At 48.5% G+C, this 17,358-nt stretch overlaps 1 protein-coding gene across 1 annotated transcript in view; it reads left to right on the top strand.

Moving 5' to 3' along the window:
* The window catches only part of LOC139563518 (dihydropyridine-sensitive L-type skeletal muscle calcium channel subunit alpha-1-like), a 32,217-nt gene extending 28,039 nt beyond the window's left edge, over nt 1-4,178 (top strand). Inside the window, exons 29-42 of the mRNA XM_071382237.1 lie at nt 256-408; nt 538-603; nt 800-891; nt 1,196-1,355; nt 1,439-1,566; nt 1,722-1,818; nt 1,930-2,032; nt 2,137-2,238; nt 2,343-2,473; nt 2,630-2,755; nt 2,878-2,955; nt 3,125-3,270; nt 3,394-3,586; nt 3,744-4,178. Of these exons, the coding sequence (XP_071238338.1) occupies nt 256-408; nt 538-603; nt 800-891; nt 1,196-1,355; nt 1,439-1,566; nt 1,722-1,818; nt 1,930-2,032; nt 2,137-2,238; nt 2,343-2,473; nt 2,630-2,755; nt 2,878-2,955; nt 3,125-3,270; nt 3,394-3,586; nt 3,744-3,971 (1,803 nt within the window). The 3' untranslated portion in view covers nt 3,972-4,178. The remainder of the gene's footprint in view (nt 1-255; nt 409-537; nt 604-799; nt 892-1,195; nt 1,356-1,438; nt 1,567-1,721; nt 1,819-1,929; nt 2,033-2,136; nt 2,239-2,342; nt 2,474-2,629; nt 2,756-2,877; nt 2,956-3,124; nt 3,271-3,393; nt 3,587-3,743) is intronic.
* Nucleotides 4,179-17,358: the final 13,180 nt, after the last annotated feature.

Below are 17,358 nucleotides of genomic sequence, written 5' to 3'. Positions count from 1 at the left end.
TGAAATCGCATGAAACATTGCATGAAACTCCGCGTTAGCATTGTTTATTCATTGTACAAAACATTGCATTGCAAATTGTTAGATACTCCTAAACTGTTGGAGCTAGGAACACAAGCATTTCGCTACACCCGCAAATAACATCGGCTAAATGTGTGCATGTGACCAATACAATTGGATTTGATTTGATCTTCAGTCTCAGTAAAAGCCAGGACAAGAAGCATTTTCAGCAACTGTTTATTCCTTTGGTGCCTTCAGGAGGTGAACCCAATGCAAGCGATAGCAGATTCTGAAAATGCCCGTGTGTCAATCACCTTCTTCCGACTGTTCCGTGTGATGCGTCTGGTGAAACTGCTGAACCGTTCTGAAGGGATCCGGAACCTTCTGTGGACCTTCATCAAGTCCTTACAGGTCAGAGTTCACTCCGTTTCTTTGCCTTTCATTCTGTAAGATTCATGAAAATGTTGCCTTTCACAAGTCTCAGGATTTGATTGGACAGTGTGCACCAGTCTGACTATGTAATTGGTTGTTGTGCTGCAGGCCCTGCCCTACGTCGCCCTGCTCATCCTCATGCTGTTCTTCATCTATGCTGTGGTTGGGATGCAGGTATTGGACACACACACACACACACACACACACACACACACACACACACACACACACATACACACATACACACATACACACATACACACATACACACATACACACATACACACACACACACACACACACACACACACACACACACACACACACGTACAGCACTCTCTAATGAGCTGTGTGTGTGTGTCTCCTGCAGATATTTGGTAAGATAGCGCTAATAGATGGGACGTACATCAACAGGAACAACAACTTCCAGACATTCCCCCATGCTGTGCTGCTGCTCTTCAGGTGGGTGATCTGATCCATCAGTCCACTAACTCTGTTTCCATTTTCTTCCATTGCCTTTGCAGACACTTTACAAAGCAGACTGGTATAGCAAGAGTACCTTACACTCAATGATTACAACACAAGGGCTGAAAACAAGTTGTGCTCTCTCTCTATCCCCTACCCCTCTCCCTCTTCATACCTCTCTCTCTCTCCCCCCTCCCCCTCTCCTCCCTCTCTCTATCTCTCTTTCTATCCCCCCCTCTCCTCCCTCTCTCTATCTCTCTCTCTTCCTAACCCCCCCCCCCCCCTCTCTCTCTCCCTCCAGGTGTGCGACAGGTGAGGCATGGCAGGAAGTAATGTTGGCGTGTCTGTATGGGAAGAGGTGTGACCCTAAGTCAGACTACCTGCCTGGGGAGGAAATGACCTGTGGAGCCAGCTTCGCCATCATCTACTTCATCAGCTTCTACATGCTCTGTGCCTTCCTGGTGAATGACACACGCACACACACACACACACACACACACACACACACACACACACACACATATGATGCTGTTGTCCTCCACAGATCATCAACCTGTTTGTGGCCGTCATCATGGACAACTTTGACTACCTTACACGTGATTGGTCCATCCTGGGTCCTCATCACCTGGACGAGTTCAGGAAGATCTGGGCAGAGTACGACCCAGAGGCCACGTAAGTGTGTGTGTTTGTTGCCCCTTAGTTTACTATATATGGACTGTAAAAATGGGGCTTACAGGTTTATCTTATGATGCGTCTTTTTATCCTATTATCAGTGTACTGCAGTTAGATTATTTACAGTAGCTGTTGTTTCCCCACCTGTCCTGCAGGGGGCGTATTAAGCACCTGGACGTGGTGACTCTGCTGCGTAGGATCCAGCCTCCTCTGGGTTTTGGAAAGTTCTGCCCCCATAGAGTAGCCTGCAAGGTGAGAGATACAGGAGGGAATCTGTTCATTTATTGTATGTGTTAATTTAACATATCTATTTATGCAGCAGACACCTTTTTTTAATGATATCTTTATTGATTCTGCCTGCAGAGACTGGTGTCCATGAACATGCCACTCAACAGTGACGGAACGGTCACCTTTAACGCTACGCTGTTCGCACTGGTCAGGACCGGGCTGAAGATCAAGACTGAAGGTGTGTGTGTTTCAGTCAATTACAGAGTACTGTAGTCAGTGACTGGTCCAATTGAAAGTGTTGTATTAATATCCCCGCCTCACTGTTGCTATCTCATTGGTCAGGCAACTTTGAGAAGGCCAATGAGGAGCTGAGGGCCATCATCAAGAAGATCTGGAAACGCACCAGTATGAAGCTGCTGGACCAGGTCATACCACCAATCGGAGGTGAGTTCAAACATCCTATCGTAATCCTCAACTTTATAGTCCAACAACAAGTAGTTCATTCTAATTTGCTGCCATGTTCTTATGGGTGTGTGTGTGTGTGTCAGATGATGAGGTGACCGTGGGGAAGTTCTACGCCACCTTCCTGATCCAGGACTACTTCAGGAAGTTGAAGAAGAGACAGGAGGAGTACTATGGCTTCCGACCCACCAAGAATAACGCCAAGAACGAGATACAGGTGAGACCTTAGCCACGTCAGAATTTGATAATTGCATACCTTCTAGTTGTCCTAATGACGTGTAATATAAATGTCATCTAGACTTTTTATGAATGATCTAGTCTTAATTGGTATACCCTCACCATATCTCTCTCTCTCTCTATCCCTCTCTTCCAGGCAGGTCTGAGGAGCATTGAGGAGGAGGCGGCTCCAGAGCTGCAGAGAGCCATCTCCGGAGACCTGATGAACGAGGAGGAGATGGACAGAGCCATGGAGGACGCAGCAGAGGAGGGTATCTTCAGGGTAAAAGGAGAGCGGGAGTGGGGGGGAGAGGGAGTGGGGGGGAAAGAGAGGAGAGAGGACAAGTTGAAGGTGAGAATTAAAACTCCCCTCTATTGTGAAATGTTGTTCCTTTCTTCCTCCAGCGGGCGGGCGGTCTGTTTGGGAACCACGTTGATTCCTTCACCATGGAGGAAGGAACCCGTAACCCTAACGCTACACAGGTCATCATTTCATCATTTCAACCATTTCAGTATTAACACTTACAGTATGTAACCTTCTTCGGACTCAAAGTGCTTTACATGGTATGGACCCTGAGTTTTTCCAGATCATGTCGACAGGAAAAACTCCTGTCCCGATGGAGGTAACTCACCTGTCTGTGTCTCCATGCAGGTGACCAGCCAGCGGCCCCTGCAGATGAGCAGATCAGACGACGGGGAGGCTACCAGTTCACCTGCCTACCATGCAAACGAGGACTTCTTCCCCTCAACGCCTAACAAAACCAACAACAACAATGTCAACAACAATGCCGGGGAGAGGTGAGTGTGTGTGTGAGTGGTCATTTTTTGTGTGTTTTGTGTGTTTGTTTTCCTTAGCTGAGAGGTCACACTACACAGTAATAAAGCAGGTGGATAACAAGCTGATTCTTTGTCCTTCTGTAGCTTTTCTTATGGGACATATGACCGGGTTCAGGTCTATACCATCTCAACCAGCAGAAGTTCCCCAGACAGAGACTGGCAGCTGCAGACAGTAGCTGGACCCAGGCAGGACGCTGAGACCCACAGAGAGCCCCTCAGCCCCCAGCAGGCCCAGGCCCAGGGTCCAGACAGCGCCTTCGATACACTTATACAGGAGGTGAGTGGAGAGACCAGGCACTGCATTTCGTACATACTGAATTCATATTGTATTAATGACATTGACATGGAACACTCGTCAGAACTCATTTTGAATCAGACACTTACAGTTATTCTCTCTCGCTCTCCTCTCTCCTCATGTCTTTCACCTCTGTTAGGTCTTGATAAACGGGGGGTTGGAGAGCTTGGCCAGGGACCCTCGTTTTGTGTCGGTGACGAAACGGGAAATGGCTGAAGCGTTGAACTTTGACCCTGTGGACATGGAAAGTTCCGCCACTGAGCTTATGAATGGTCGCAGAGGGAGCGTTGCCACAACTCCAATCAGGCCCCCTCGCAGATCACAGAGAAAGGCCAACCAATCAACAACACCCAGGGATGTTGTGTAGGCCAATAGGCCTGTCTTGCGTAGCACCGCAGTATGTCATCGAGTGACATCACGTGCTGAGGCATAAATGCCAGATTCTACAAATAGGACAGTCCTTACTGCAGGGTTTCCCAACTGGTGGCCCGTGGGATGAATTTAGCCCATAGGTGGTTTTATTTGACCCCCCAAGTTGTTTTTGCAAAAAAAAACATATATATCTATATATATATATATACAGTGGGGCAAAAAAGTATTTAGTCAGCTACCAATTGTGCAAGTTCTCCCACTTAAAAAGATGAGAAGCCTGTAATTTTCATCATAGACACACATGACACACATGACACACATGACAGACAAAATGAGGAGAAAAAATCCAGAAAATGACATTGTAGGATTTTTTAATTTTTAAAAATTTTACCCCCTTTTCTCCCCAATTTTCGTGGTATCCAATCGCTAGTAATTACTATCTTGTCTCATCGCTACAACTCCCGTACGGGCTCGGGAGAGACGAAGGTCGAAAGCCATGCGTCCTCCGAAGCACAACCCAACCAAGCCGCACTGCTTCTTAACACAGCGCACCTCCAACCCGGAAGCCAGCCGCACCAATGTGTCGGAGGAAACACCGTGCACCTGGCCCCCTTGGTTAGCGCGCACTGCGCCCGGCCCGCCACAGGAGCCGCTGGAGCGCGATGAGACAAGGATATCCCTACCGGCCAAACCCTCCCTAACCCGGACGACGCTGGGCCAATTGTGCGTCGCCCCACAGACCTCCCGGTCGCTGCCAGCCTGGTTGCGAACCCAGAGACTCTGGTGGCGCAGCTAGCGCTGCGATGCAGTGCCCTAGACCACTGCGCCACCCGGGAGGCCCTCACATTCTTTAAGAGGCTCCTCTGTCCTCCACTCGTTACCTGTATTAATGGCACCTGTTTGAACTTGTTATCAGTATAAAAGACACCTGTCCACAACCTCAAACAGTCACACTCCAAACTCCACTATGGCCAAGACCAAAGAGCTGTCAAGGGACACCAGAAACAAAATTGTAGACCTGCACCAGGCTGGGAAGACTGAATCTGCAATAGGTAAGCAGCTTGGTTTGAAGAAATCAACTGTGAGAGCAATTATTAGGAAATGGAAGACATACAAGACCACTGATAATCTCCCTCGATCTGGGGCTCCACGCAAGATCTCACCCCGTGGGGTCAAAATGATCACAAGAACGGTGAGCAAAAATCCCAGCTTGTGAAGACTTACAGAAAACGTTTGACCTCTGTCAATGCCAACAAAGGGTATATAACAAAGTATTGAGATAAACTTTTGTTATTGACCAAATACTTATTTTCCACCATAATTTTCAAATAGATTCATAAAAAATCCTACAATGTGATTTTCTGGATTTTTTTTTCTAATTTTGTCTGTCATAGTTGAAGTGTACCTATGATGAAAATTACAGGCCTCTCTCATCTTTTTAAATGGGAGAACTTGCACAATTGGTGGCTGACTAAATACTTTTTTGCCCCACTGATATATAGGATATTTTTGAATTTCCATTGTTGGATATAAAAGTTTGTAAAAACACTAGGAAATCAGCTCCATGTGATTTTAATTTTGGAAATCTGTTCCCAAGTATTCTCACGCATAATAGAGAGACACACTGATCGTATTCAAATGTAAGCAAGGTTTGAAATGATTATGCTTTAGTCAAATATGATATCTGTTTGGGCTTCTTGCAGTCAAATTGCAGTCTACAAATGATTTGTAATTATGTTCCGTCCCCCCGACCATCACTCAAGAAAAAATCGTCATGAGGCCGAATCAAGCTGCCTTATTGGGTGCCTTCATAGCGAGTGATATCATCTGATTGGTTAAGCAGGCTTTATGAATCCACTGTTGTGGTGATATTCTGACTTTGGATGATTTCTCTCTTGGTTGATATAAAGACTTTCCCCGGGAGAGAGCAGACTTACGATATGTGAACATATCTTTACCATGTTATGTTCACAGAACAGACTACTGTTCGGACTTACGTTGAGTTCAGGTGAACATCCCGTCGTCCCGATTAAACAAGTTCTCGAGTCTCAATTTAAGGAAGTTTCGCTTGTATAAAATGTCGGCCCTGTTTGGAAAAATAACGTCTTTCCCTCCATCTTTGAAGTAATCACTAATGCACCTGTAGTTGGGTAGGTACTGAATACGGTTGTGTCAGTGATTAGCTCAAAGAGGAAGGGAAGGTTGTGTTTTCTAAGTATTCTTGCAGGGTCAGGAAGTTACTTTTCAGGGGGCATTCTTTGAATTCTGTCATGATGACAAGGCAAGACATAGCTGGGTCAGGATGTCTCTGGGCTGGATCATGTATACGGTGTCCATATTAGGACCATCTCAGGATGTAAGCTGTATTGACAAAGCTAACGTGCATGTTCAAGATACACACACATTCTGTACAGATCTCCACATATCAACATGTATTCACAATACCTGGACTTTTTTAAAACTGTAAATCCTATATCTCAAACATGTACATCATCTCCAGCACGGAGAGGATGACCATGTAGTGTAACATGGGAGAAAAGCCTTGTGGTGTAGGGTAGTCACTAGCTGGCCATGCTACTGTAGAATGGACTAAAGTGCAGATAAGAGGATGTGGTTAAAGATGAGGTTAGGATGAAGAGTAAGGTTAGAGTCAATGGTTGGGATTGTATTTGTGGATAGCGAGCAGTGTGTATGAGATATGGACAATTTATGGTGTAGTATACCAAGGGTTTAAAGTCCTCTCTGTAGATGGCATTTTGTCCTATTTTCTTTTTGAGGTAGAGCGATTTGGTTGAAACCTACTTATTATGAAAATTAAATGTTAGATTATTTATAAAGAATATTAATTGTTGTACCTGTAACTACCCCCCCGCCCCCTCCCCAACTAAATAAATAAGAAATAAAACAATTTGGTACAAAAAAATTCATTCATTGTTTAAGTATTTAAAGTGACTATCTGCAGTTCAAACAATAACAGAGCAGCAACCTCACCACTTTTGGTAAACAACTGAGGGATGGGGCTGGAGAAATGTAACCACTCTCAAATTCATAGACAGAACTATGGATGAGAGGGGATACCTAGTAAATTGTGCAACTAAAGGCATTCACCCGAAATGTGTCTTTGGCATTTAACCCAACCCCTCTGAATCAGAGAGGTGCAGGGGCTGCCTCAATCAACATTGTTGGGGGTTAAATGCCTTGCTCAAGGGCAGAATTGCAGATTTTTTTCACCTTGCTCGCTTTGGGATTCGAAACAGCTGTCACGATCGTCTTCGGGTGAAAGAGAGGAGGACCAAGGCGCAGCGTGGTGAATGTTCATGATGTTGAATTGTAATGATTTATCCAACTGAACAGAACACTGACAAAATACAAAAAACAAAACGACGTGAACAGACCTGAACTTGAGAACATAAAACATGAACGCACGAACAGGAACAAACGAACGAACGAAACGAAACGAAACAGTACCGTGTGGCGAACAAACACAGACACAGCAACAATCACCCACAAACAAACAGTGAGAACAGCCTACCTTAATATGGTTCTCAATCAGAGGAAATGTAAAACACCTGCCCCTGATTGAGAACCATATCAGGCTAGTTGACAATGAACCCAACATAGAAACACATAACATAGAATGCCCACCCAGCTCACGCCCTGACCAACTAAACAATACTGAACAAAGGAAATAAGGTCAGGAACGTGACAACAGCAACCTTTCGGTTACTGGCCCAATGCTCTTAACCGCTAGGCTACCCGCCAGACTGACCATCAAATCATATCAAAAGTGTTTATAAAGCACTTCTTACATCAGCTGATATCTCAAAGTGCTGTACAGAAACCCAGCCTAAAACCTCAAACCGCAAGCAATGCAGGTGAAGAAGCACGGTGGCTAGGAAAAACTCCCTAGAAAGGCCAGATCCTAGGAAGAAACCTAGAGAGGAACCAGGCTATGAGGGGTGGCCAGTCCTCTTCTGGCTGTGCCGGGTGGAGATTATAACAGAACAAGATGTTCAAATGTTCATAGATGACCAGCAGGGTCAAATAATAATAATCACAGTGGATGTCGAAGGTGCAACAGGTCAGCACCTCAGGAGTAAATGTCAGTTGGCTTTTCATAGCTGATCATTCAGAGTATCTCTACCGCTCCTCCTGTCTCTAGAGTTGAAAACAGCAGGTCTGGGACAGGTAGCACGTCCGGTGAACATGTCAGGGTTCCATAGCCGCAGGCAGAACAGTTGAAACTGGAGCAGCAGCATGGCCAGGTGTACTGGGGACAGCAAGGAGTCATCAGGCCAGGTAGTCCTGAGGCATTGTCCTAGGGCTCAGGTCCTCCGAGAGAGAGAAAAAGAGAAAGAAAGAAAGAAAGAGAGAAAGAGAGAGAGAATTAGAGAGAGCATACTTAAATTCACACAGGACACCGGATAAGACAGGAGAAATACTCCAGATATAACAGACTGACCCTAGCCCCCCGACACGTAAACTACTGCAGCATAAATACTGGAGGCTGAGACAGGAGGGGTCGAGAGACACTGTGGCCCCATCCGACGATACACCCGGACAGGGCCACACAAGCAGGATATAACCCCACCCACTTTGCCAAAGCACAGCCCCCACACCACTAGAGGGATATCTTCAACCACCAACTTACCATCCTGAGACAACGCCGAGTATAGCCCACAAAGATCTCCGCCACGGCACAACCCAAGGGGGGGCGCCAACCCAGACAGGAAGATCATGCCAGTGACTCAACCCACTCAAGTGACGCACTCCTCATAGGGACGGCATGGAAGAGCACCAGTAAGCCAGTGACTCAGCCTCTGTAATAGGGTTAGAGGCAGAGAATCCCAGTGGAGAGAGGGGAACCGGCCAGGCAGAGACAGCAAGGGCGGTTCGTTGCTCCAGTGCCTTTCCGTTCACCTTCACACTCCTGGTGTCAGGACCCGGTGCGAGAAACAGTCACTAATAATCGTCAGAACCCAGAAGATGAGGCAGACACAGCAGTACTAGCGATAGTGGTTTAATAAAGAACAAAATCTCCAGGCAAAGAAACTAAAACCACAATGTCCAAAAATCAAGCCAAAAGGCACAAAAATGGAAATCCTCCAAAATACTAAAGAAACTCCACAAAGTGGTAAAAAACAGCAGGGAAAAACAAACCTCAAAAGACTACTCAAATAATACACAAAACTAAACCAGAGAACCTCTGGAAAATCCAACAAGAGAAAACACTGAATAAAACAAGGCTTGGGCTGGGGCTGGGTGCTAACTTACAAACACAGAGCAAGGAACTAAGGAACACACAGGGATTAAATACTAACAAGGGAATGACCTACAGGTGCAAACAATAATTGGAGCAAGAAAAACAAAAGGTACAAAAAAGGTGCAATGGGGACATCTAGTGACAAAAAACCCGAACAGTCTTGGCCAAAACCTGACAGAATCCCCCTCCTAGGAACGGCTCCTGACGTTCCTACCAGCCTTCTCAGGGTGGAGGGTCCTGAACTGACGAATGAGGTCAGGGTCCAGTATGTCCTTGGCAGGAACCCAGGAGCGCTCCTCGGGACCGTAGCCTTCCCAGTCCACCAGATACTGCCAGGACCGCTGCACCCGGCGGGAATCCAGTATCCGGTGGACGGTATAAGCCGACTGGCCACCGATGACACGGGGCGGAGGGGGAGGTCTGCCTGCCGGGATAAGGGGAGAAAAAACAACAGGTTTTAATAAAGAGATGTGAAATGTTGGATTGATCTTAAGGGATCTGGGTAAGTGCAGGCGAAAAGTAACGGGATTGACTCTCCTGGCAATCTTAAAGGGACCGATGAACCTCTGGGACAGCTTGCGAGACTCCACCCGTAGTGGTACATTTTTAGTTGAGAGCCATACTCTCTGGCCGGGGTACAGGGTAGGACCGGGACGGCGACGTCTGTTGGCTTGTCGTTGGTACTGCTGAGAGGAACGCAGAAGATTAAGACGTGCCTTCTTCCACGTAAGCCGACAGCGTCTGATGAACCTCGAGGCTGAAGGCACTCTGACTTCTGCCTCCTGGTCCGGGAACAATAGAGGCGCATAGCCAAACTGACACTCATGCGGGGATATACCAGTGGAGGAGGAGCACAAGGTGTTGTGCGCGTACTCGGCCCAAACAATGAATGATGACCATGTGGACGGGTTGTTGGAAACCATGCATCTGAGGGTGGTTTCCAGCTCCTGATTCATCCTCTCAGTTTGGCCATTGGACTCCGGATGGTACCCTGAAGATAAACTGGCCGTGGCCCCTATGAGTTGGCAGAAGGCCTTCCAAAACCTTGAGGCGAACTGGGGACCTCTGTCGGAAACCATATCTTGCGGAATCCCAAAGACTCGGAACACATGGTTAATCACCAACTCAGCTGTTTCCTTGGCAGAAGGTAATTTGGTCAAGGGAACAAACCTGGCCGCCTTAGAAAACCTGTCGATGATGACTAGGATCGTAGTATTACCATGGGACGGAGGAAGGCCAGTAATAAAGTCCAACGAGATATGGGACCAGGGTCGGTGGGGAATAGATAGAGGGTGAAGGAGTCCTTGAGGGCGGAGGTGAGAAGATTTGCCCTGGCAGCACACGGAACAGGCCTTGACGAAAGTGGCAACGTCTTCTTTTATGGTGGGCCACCAGAACTTACGCTGGATGAACTCCAAGGTGCGACCTACGCCCGGGTGACAGGTGAGGCGAGAGGAGTGCCCCCACAGAAGGACTTGGGACCTTGCTGCCTTGGGAACAAACAACCGATTAGCAGGACCTCCTCCAGGGCCCGGTTCGATGGCTTGAGCTTGTTTCACGGTATCCTCCACTTGCCACGAGATCGGAGCCACGATCTTAGCGGCCGGAAGGACAGTCATGTCAGTATCTTCTCGAATGGCAGGAGAGTAGATTCGTGACAAGGCGTCCGGTTTGAGATTCTTCGACCCGGGTCTATAGGTGAGGATAAACTGAAATCGGCTGAAGAAAAGAGACCATCGAGCTTGTCTGGAGTTCAACCGCTTCGCCTGCTGGATATACTCCAGATTTTTGTGGTCCGTAAGCACTTGAAACGGTTGAGAAGCCCCCTCGAGCCAGTGTCTCCATTCCTTCAATGCCATCTTAACCGCTAGGAGTTCACGATCCCCCACATCGTAATTCCTCTCGGCCGGGGTAAGCCGGTGAGAGAAGAAGGCGCAAGGATGAAGCTTCTTGTCTTCACCCCTCTGAGACAGGACAGCTCCAACCCCAACCTCTGATGCGTCTACCTCCACCACAAAAGGTTCATCCGCCGTTGGTAGTGTCAGGATGGGAGCAGAGAGGATGCGCTGCTTGAGTCCTTGGAAGGCCGTCTCAGCTTCTCTTCCCCACAGAAACCTTGTGTTGCCACCCTTGGTTACAGCTGAGAGAGGGGCTGCCACCGAGCTGAAGTTCTTGATGAACTTGCGGTAAAAGTTGGTGAAGCCCAGGAAACGCTGAACTTCCTTAACGGACTTGGGGGTGGGCCAATCCGCTACCGCCCCTACCTTCTTGGGGTCCATCTGGACTCGACCGGGTTCCACTATAAATCCCAGGAATTGTACTCGAGAGGAATGGAATTCACACTTTTCCGGCTTAACGTACAAATGGCTGTCTAGGAGGCGTTTGAGCACTTGTCTGACATGCTTAATGTGTTCTTGAAGGGAGCTCGAAAAGATGAGGATGTCATCCAAGTAAACAAACACAAAGATGTTAAGCATATCCCTAAGCACATCGTTTATGAGCGCTTGGAACACAGCCGGAGCGTTGGTCAGGCCGAAGGGCATCACCGAGTATTCGTAGTGACCAGTAGGCGTGTTGAAAGCGGTCTTCCACTCGTCCCCGGGTTTGATCCGCACAAGATGGTATGCGTTCCGCAGGTCAAGCTTAGTGAAGACAACTGCTTCCTGGAGCAGCTCAAAGGCTGTGGCCATAAGGGGTAGCGGGTAGCGGTTACGGACGGTTATGGCATTGAGTCCCCGGTAGTCGATGCAAGGTCGTAATCCACCGTCTTTCTTGGCCACAAAGAAAAACCCTGCTCCCGCCGGCGAGGTAGATGGACGCATGAGGCCTGCTGCCAGAGCGTCCTTGATGTAGGTATCCATAGCAGCTCGTTCGGGAGGAGAAAGGGAAAAGATCCGACCCCTGGGAGGACAGGTCCCCGGCAACAGGTCGATGGTGCAATCGTAAGATCTATGGGGTGGTAGTTTGGTGGCCCTCTGTTTGCTAAATACCAGTTTGAGGTCATGGTAACACTCGGGAACTCGGGACAGGTCGATGGATTCTAGAGACTCGGAAGGGGAACTCTGGGAACTCGGGAAGATACAAGTGGCTTGACACGTAGGACCCCACTGCTTGATAGTGCCCACAGACCAGTCGATGTGAGGGTTATGGCTGTGAAGCCAGGGATAACCAAGGACGAGAGGGAACTCGGAACATGAGATCAGATGAAAGTTCATCACTTCCTGGTGTTGGGAAACTGAAAGTCTCAAGGGGGTAGTGGCACGAGTGACAAGTCCAGATCCCAAAGGACTTCTATCCAACGTAGTAACCCTTATGGGGTCACTTAGAGGTTCAGAAGGAACGCCATTCTCCTTCGCCCAGACTCCATCCATGAAGTTACCTGCGGCTCCAGAGTCTACCAAGGCTTGAAGAGAAAACTTGTGGTTGTCCCAGGAAAGGGTAACTGGAATGAGCAGGCGGGAGTTGGATGGATGGGAGGAGGTTATGTTTCCCGTTACAGTCCTCCCAGGCCTGCACGGGAGAGTACGTTTCCCTGGAGCCCGGGACACGTGGAGCGGAAATGGCCCGGTTTGCCGCAATATAGACAGCATCGCTCCCTCATCCGGCGGTCTCTCTCAGCCTGGGAGATGCGTCCAACCTGCATGGGTTCTGGTGGAGCCAGCGAGGATAAAGGTGGAGACTCGGAGCTGGAACCGATAGGAGCTAGGGTGAGCGGTCTGCGGTTGAGTTCTCTCTCTCTCAGACGCTGGTCTATGCGTGAAGCCAACTTGATAAGGGACTCGAGGTTGTCCGGTGGTTCCCGAGTGGCCAGTTCATCTTGGATGGTGTCAGAAAGACCCTTCAAAAAACACACTGTGAGCGCCTCGTCGTTCCAGCCACTTGCTGCTGCCACAGTGCGGAACTGGATGGCATAGTCCATCACGCTGCGCCGACCTTGGCGGAGAGTCAGGAGCTGTTTGGCTGAGTCAGGGCCGTTGGTAGGACCTTGAAACACTCGCTTGAATTCTTCAGCAAAGGTAGAGTAGCTGGCACAGCAGGGACTTTGGGCATCCCAAACAGCAGTAGCCCAGGCTAGGGCTTTTTCCGACAGCAGGGTGATGATATATGCTATCTTGGACCGGTCGGTGGGAAACGACGATGGTTGCAGCTCAAAGGAGAGAGAACATTGGGTGAAAAACCCCTTACAAACACTCGGATCCCCTGAGAACCGTTGGGGAGGCGGTAGACGAGGTTCAGCCAGGGGGTTAACTGCCAGGGGTACTTGAATCTGATGAACTGGAGCAGAAGCGGTTGCCGGGGAAAGTCGATCCGAAATCTGCTTTATGGAAGTCAGCATCTCTGACAGAAGTTGAGAATGTCTAGCCATTAAGGCCTCTTGCTGAACCAGAGCAGCTTCGTGGCGTTGGACAGTCCCCTCGTGGTGGGACAGCATGGAAAAAAGATCCTGGGTACTGGCTGCCTCTGGGTTCATTATAATGGCTCTGTGTTTCTGTCAGGACCCGGTGCGAGAAACAGTCACTAATAATCGTCAGAACCCAGAAGATGAGGCAGACACAGCAGTACTAGCGATAGTGGTTTAATAAAGAACAAAATCTCCAGGCAAAGAAACTAAAACCACAATGTCCAAAAATCAAGCCAAAAGGCACAAAAATGGAAATCCTCCAAAATACTAAAGAAACTCCACAAAGTGGTAAAAAACAGCAGGGAAAAACAAACCTCAAAAGACTACTCAAATAATACACAAAACTAAACCAGAGAACCTCTGGAAAATCCAACAAGAGAAAACACTGAATAAAACAAGGCTTGGGCTGGGGCTGGGTGCTAACTTACAAACACAGAGCAAGGAACTAAGGAACACACAGGGATTAAATACTAACAAGGGAATGACCTACAGGTGCAAACAATAATTGGAGCAAGAAAAACAAAAGGTACAAAAAAGGTGCAATGGGGACATCTAGTGACAAAAAACCCGAACAGTCTTGGCCAAAACCTGACACCTGGGCCAGACTACACTCAATCATAGGACCTACTGAAGAGATGAGTCTTCAATAATAAGGTTGAAACCGAGTCTGCGTGTCACACATGGGTAGGCAGACCATTCCATAAAAATGTAGCTCTATAGGAGCTCTATAAGGCATTTATACGTTATATTCTTCAAGTATTAATGTGTACATAATTTGTTAGAAAGTCCACAAATGCATAATAGCAATCACAGATTGCCCCTTTTAAAAGATTAAAAGTGATTAGGTTGTATTTCAAGAGGTAGTGGTATTGTCTTTTTAATGATTCATCTGTAATTTGGTTAAATAAAGGCAAAATAAAATAGCTGTAGTGTGATGAAGGCAAAAAAGAATATAAAATAACATTTGAATCTCAATAAGTTTTGAATGATAAAATCTGGTGTTCCCACAGGCCTTTTTAAACAAAGCAAAGGTGTGTAATGTGTATAACGTGTAGCCTATACTCAGTGGTGATTTTAGCATGTAACTCTTGATGGGGCAAAAAACAATACAAGAAGGATATATGCTAGCAAAGCCGCTACACAACACAACACTAAACAATACATGAATTGCACTATAACGGTAAAAAACGGTGCCCACAAACGGCCTACATAAAGCTGTCCCAACAGCAGTCCCAACATCTTACCACTGCTACACCTGGCTATCAGCGGAGCCTTGTCTGGCAGCAAAACAGTTCATTCAGCCTCATTTAGCTGATATGGCTGACTTGCTTAAACAAATGTGGTTTCTAATGACAATTGAGATGTACAAACTATGGCATAAGGGGAAGACAAGCAGATAAGAGGCAATCCGTAATTTCGATTAAGACATTAATGAGCGAGTTAGGACAGATGTAGTCAATATAACTATTTGTTTAGCACTTTTGAAATGTACAGCGACAGAATTCAGAACATCGGCCGTTCTTACAGTGTTCTCCCTGTACACCAAGTCAGAACAGTTGGCGAAATTAAGAGGGGTAAATAGACCAAATTATTAAGATGAGGCACATGGGCTACTAACACCTTACTACACAACATTCACTTAGTATTACTTTCTTAGCTACAGTATACATATCTCCCTGGTATTTTACATAATTTATGCAGCAGCATACAGCAGGACTCACCTTGTTGTGCTGTGCTCACTTGAACATGACACGGCGGTCCTATGTTGGCAAATTTTGTCATCAAAGTCTGTCATTCTTTGGATTTATGGTGCTTTCAAAAGAACTGGGAACTCTGAAAAAAACTAGGTTGAATCATGATTACGTCATTGATCTTCAGGTCGTAGCTCTAGAAAGAGGCTGGATTTACAATTTCGAGTTGGATGACCATTCAAAACATATTTTCCCAGTCGGAGCTCATTTATTCCCGACTTCCCAGTTGTCTTGAACTCACTGAAGTCAAGTTTTCGCATTTCCGAGTTAACAGTTGTTTTGAGCACGGCACAAATCATGCTTCATTGACAGCACGGCCAATGTTGAATGTTTATAATTTCAAATTTGGAAAAAAGCCCCTTAATCCCAGATTTGGGACCACACAGCTACTCCACTGAATAGCAGGCTAGTGATTGCTTTACAATGCTTGCAGTTAGCCACTGTCACTGATTCCTTCCAAACCACTCATTGTTGAATTTGCGATTTCCAACTTGTTGTGTAATGTTTATGTCCAATGGCCAATGAGCACCTATACGTTTCATCTATAATTTCGCTTCATTATTTATCTTCATTTGACAAGGATTGAAAAGGATATGCCAGTAGATTGTCGACTTGATTCATGATGATGACTGCTAGCTAAGTGTCACGTCCTGACCATAGTTCTTATGTGTTTTGCTTGTTTTAGTGTTGGTCAGGACGTGAGCTGGGTGGGCATTCTATGTTGTGTGTCTAGTTTGTCTGTTTCTGTGTTCGGCTCGGTGCTCGGTGCTCAAGGGAGCCAGTACGCCTGCACGGTCCGGTATATCCGGCGCCACCTTCCCGCCCCAGCCCAGTACCACCAGTGCCTACACCACGCACCAGGCTTCCAGTGCGTCTCCAGAGCCCTGTTCCTCCTCCACGCACTCTCCCTGTGGTGCGTGTCTCCAGCCCAGTACCTCCAGTTCCGGCACTACGCACCAAGCCTCCTGTGCGTCTCCAGAGCCCTGTTCCTTCTCCCCGCACTCGCCCTGAGGTGCGTGCCCTCAGCCCGGTACCACCAGTGCCGGTACCACGCACCAGGCCTATAGTGCGCCTCGAGAGTCCAGTGTGCCCTGTTCCTGCTCCCCGCACTAGCCTTGAGGTGCGTGTCTCCAGTCCGGTACCACCAGTGCCGGCACCACGCACCAGGCCTACTGTGCGCCTCAGCAGGTCAGAGTCGGCCGTCTGCCCAACGCCGCCTGCACTGCTCGTCTGCCCAGCGCCGTCTGAGCTGCCTGCCTGCCCAGCGCAGTCTGAGCTGCCTCCCTGCCCAGCGCCGTCTGAGCTGCCTGCCTGCCCAGCGCCGTCTGAGCCGTCCGTCTGCCCAGCGCCATCTGAGCCATCCGTCTGCCCAGCGCCATCTGAGCCATCCGTCTGCCCAGCGCCATCTGAGCCATCCGTCTGCCCAGCGCCATCTGAGCCATCTGTCTGCCCAGCGCCGTCTGAGCCATCCGTCTGCCCAGCGCCGTCTGAGCCGCCCGTCTGTCCCGAGCCGTCAGAGCCGCCTGTCTGTCCCGAGCCGTCAGAGCCGCCCGTCAGTCAGGAGCCGCCAGAGCCGCCCGCCAGTCAGGAGCCGCCAGAGCCGCCCGCCAGTCAGGAGCCGCCAGAGCCGCCCGCCAGTCAGGAGCCGCCAGAGCCGCCCGCCAGTCAGGAGCCGCCAGAGCCGGCCGCCAGTCAGGAGCCGCCAGAGCCGCCCGCCAGTCATGAGCTGCCTGCCAGTCATGAGCTGCCTGCCAGTCATGAGCTGCCCCTCAGCCCGGAGCTTCCCCTCAGTCCGGAGCTGCCATTAGTCCGGAGCTGCCCTTCAGTCCAGAGCTACCTCTCTGTCCTGAGCTACCTCTCTGTCCTGAGCTACCTCTCTGTCCTGAGCTGTCTTCTCAATGTAGTGGGGACCTTGGTGAGGATTCCTAGGCCAAGGTCGGGGGCGAGGGTCACCACTAAAAGGACG

This window comes from Salvelinus alpinus, chromosome 2 (genome assembly GCF_045679555.1).
Source record: "Salvelinus alpinus chromosome 2, SLU_Salpinus.1, whole genome shotgun sequence".
NCBI classification, from domain to species: Eukaryota; Metazoa; Chordata; class Actinopteri; order Salmoniformes; family Salmonidae; genus Salvelinus; species Salvelinus alpinus.
Note: the sequence above shows the minus strand (reverse complement) of the source record. Positions and strands in the feature narration are given on the sequence as shown.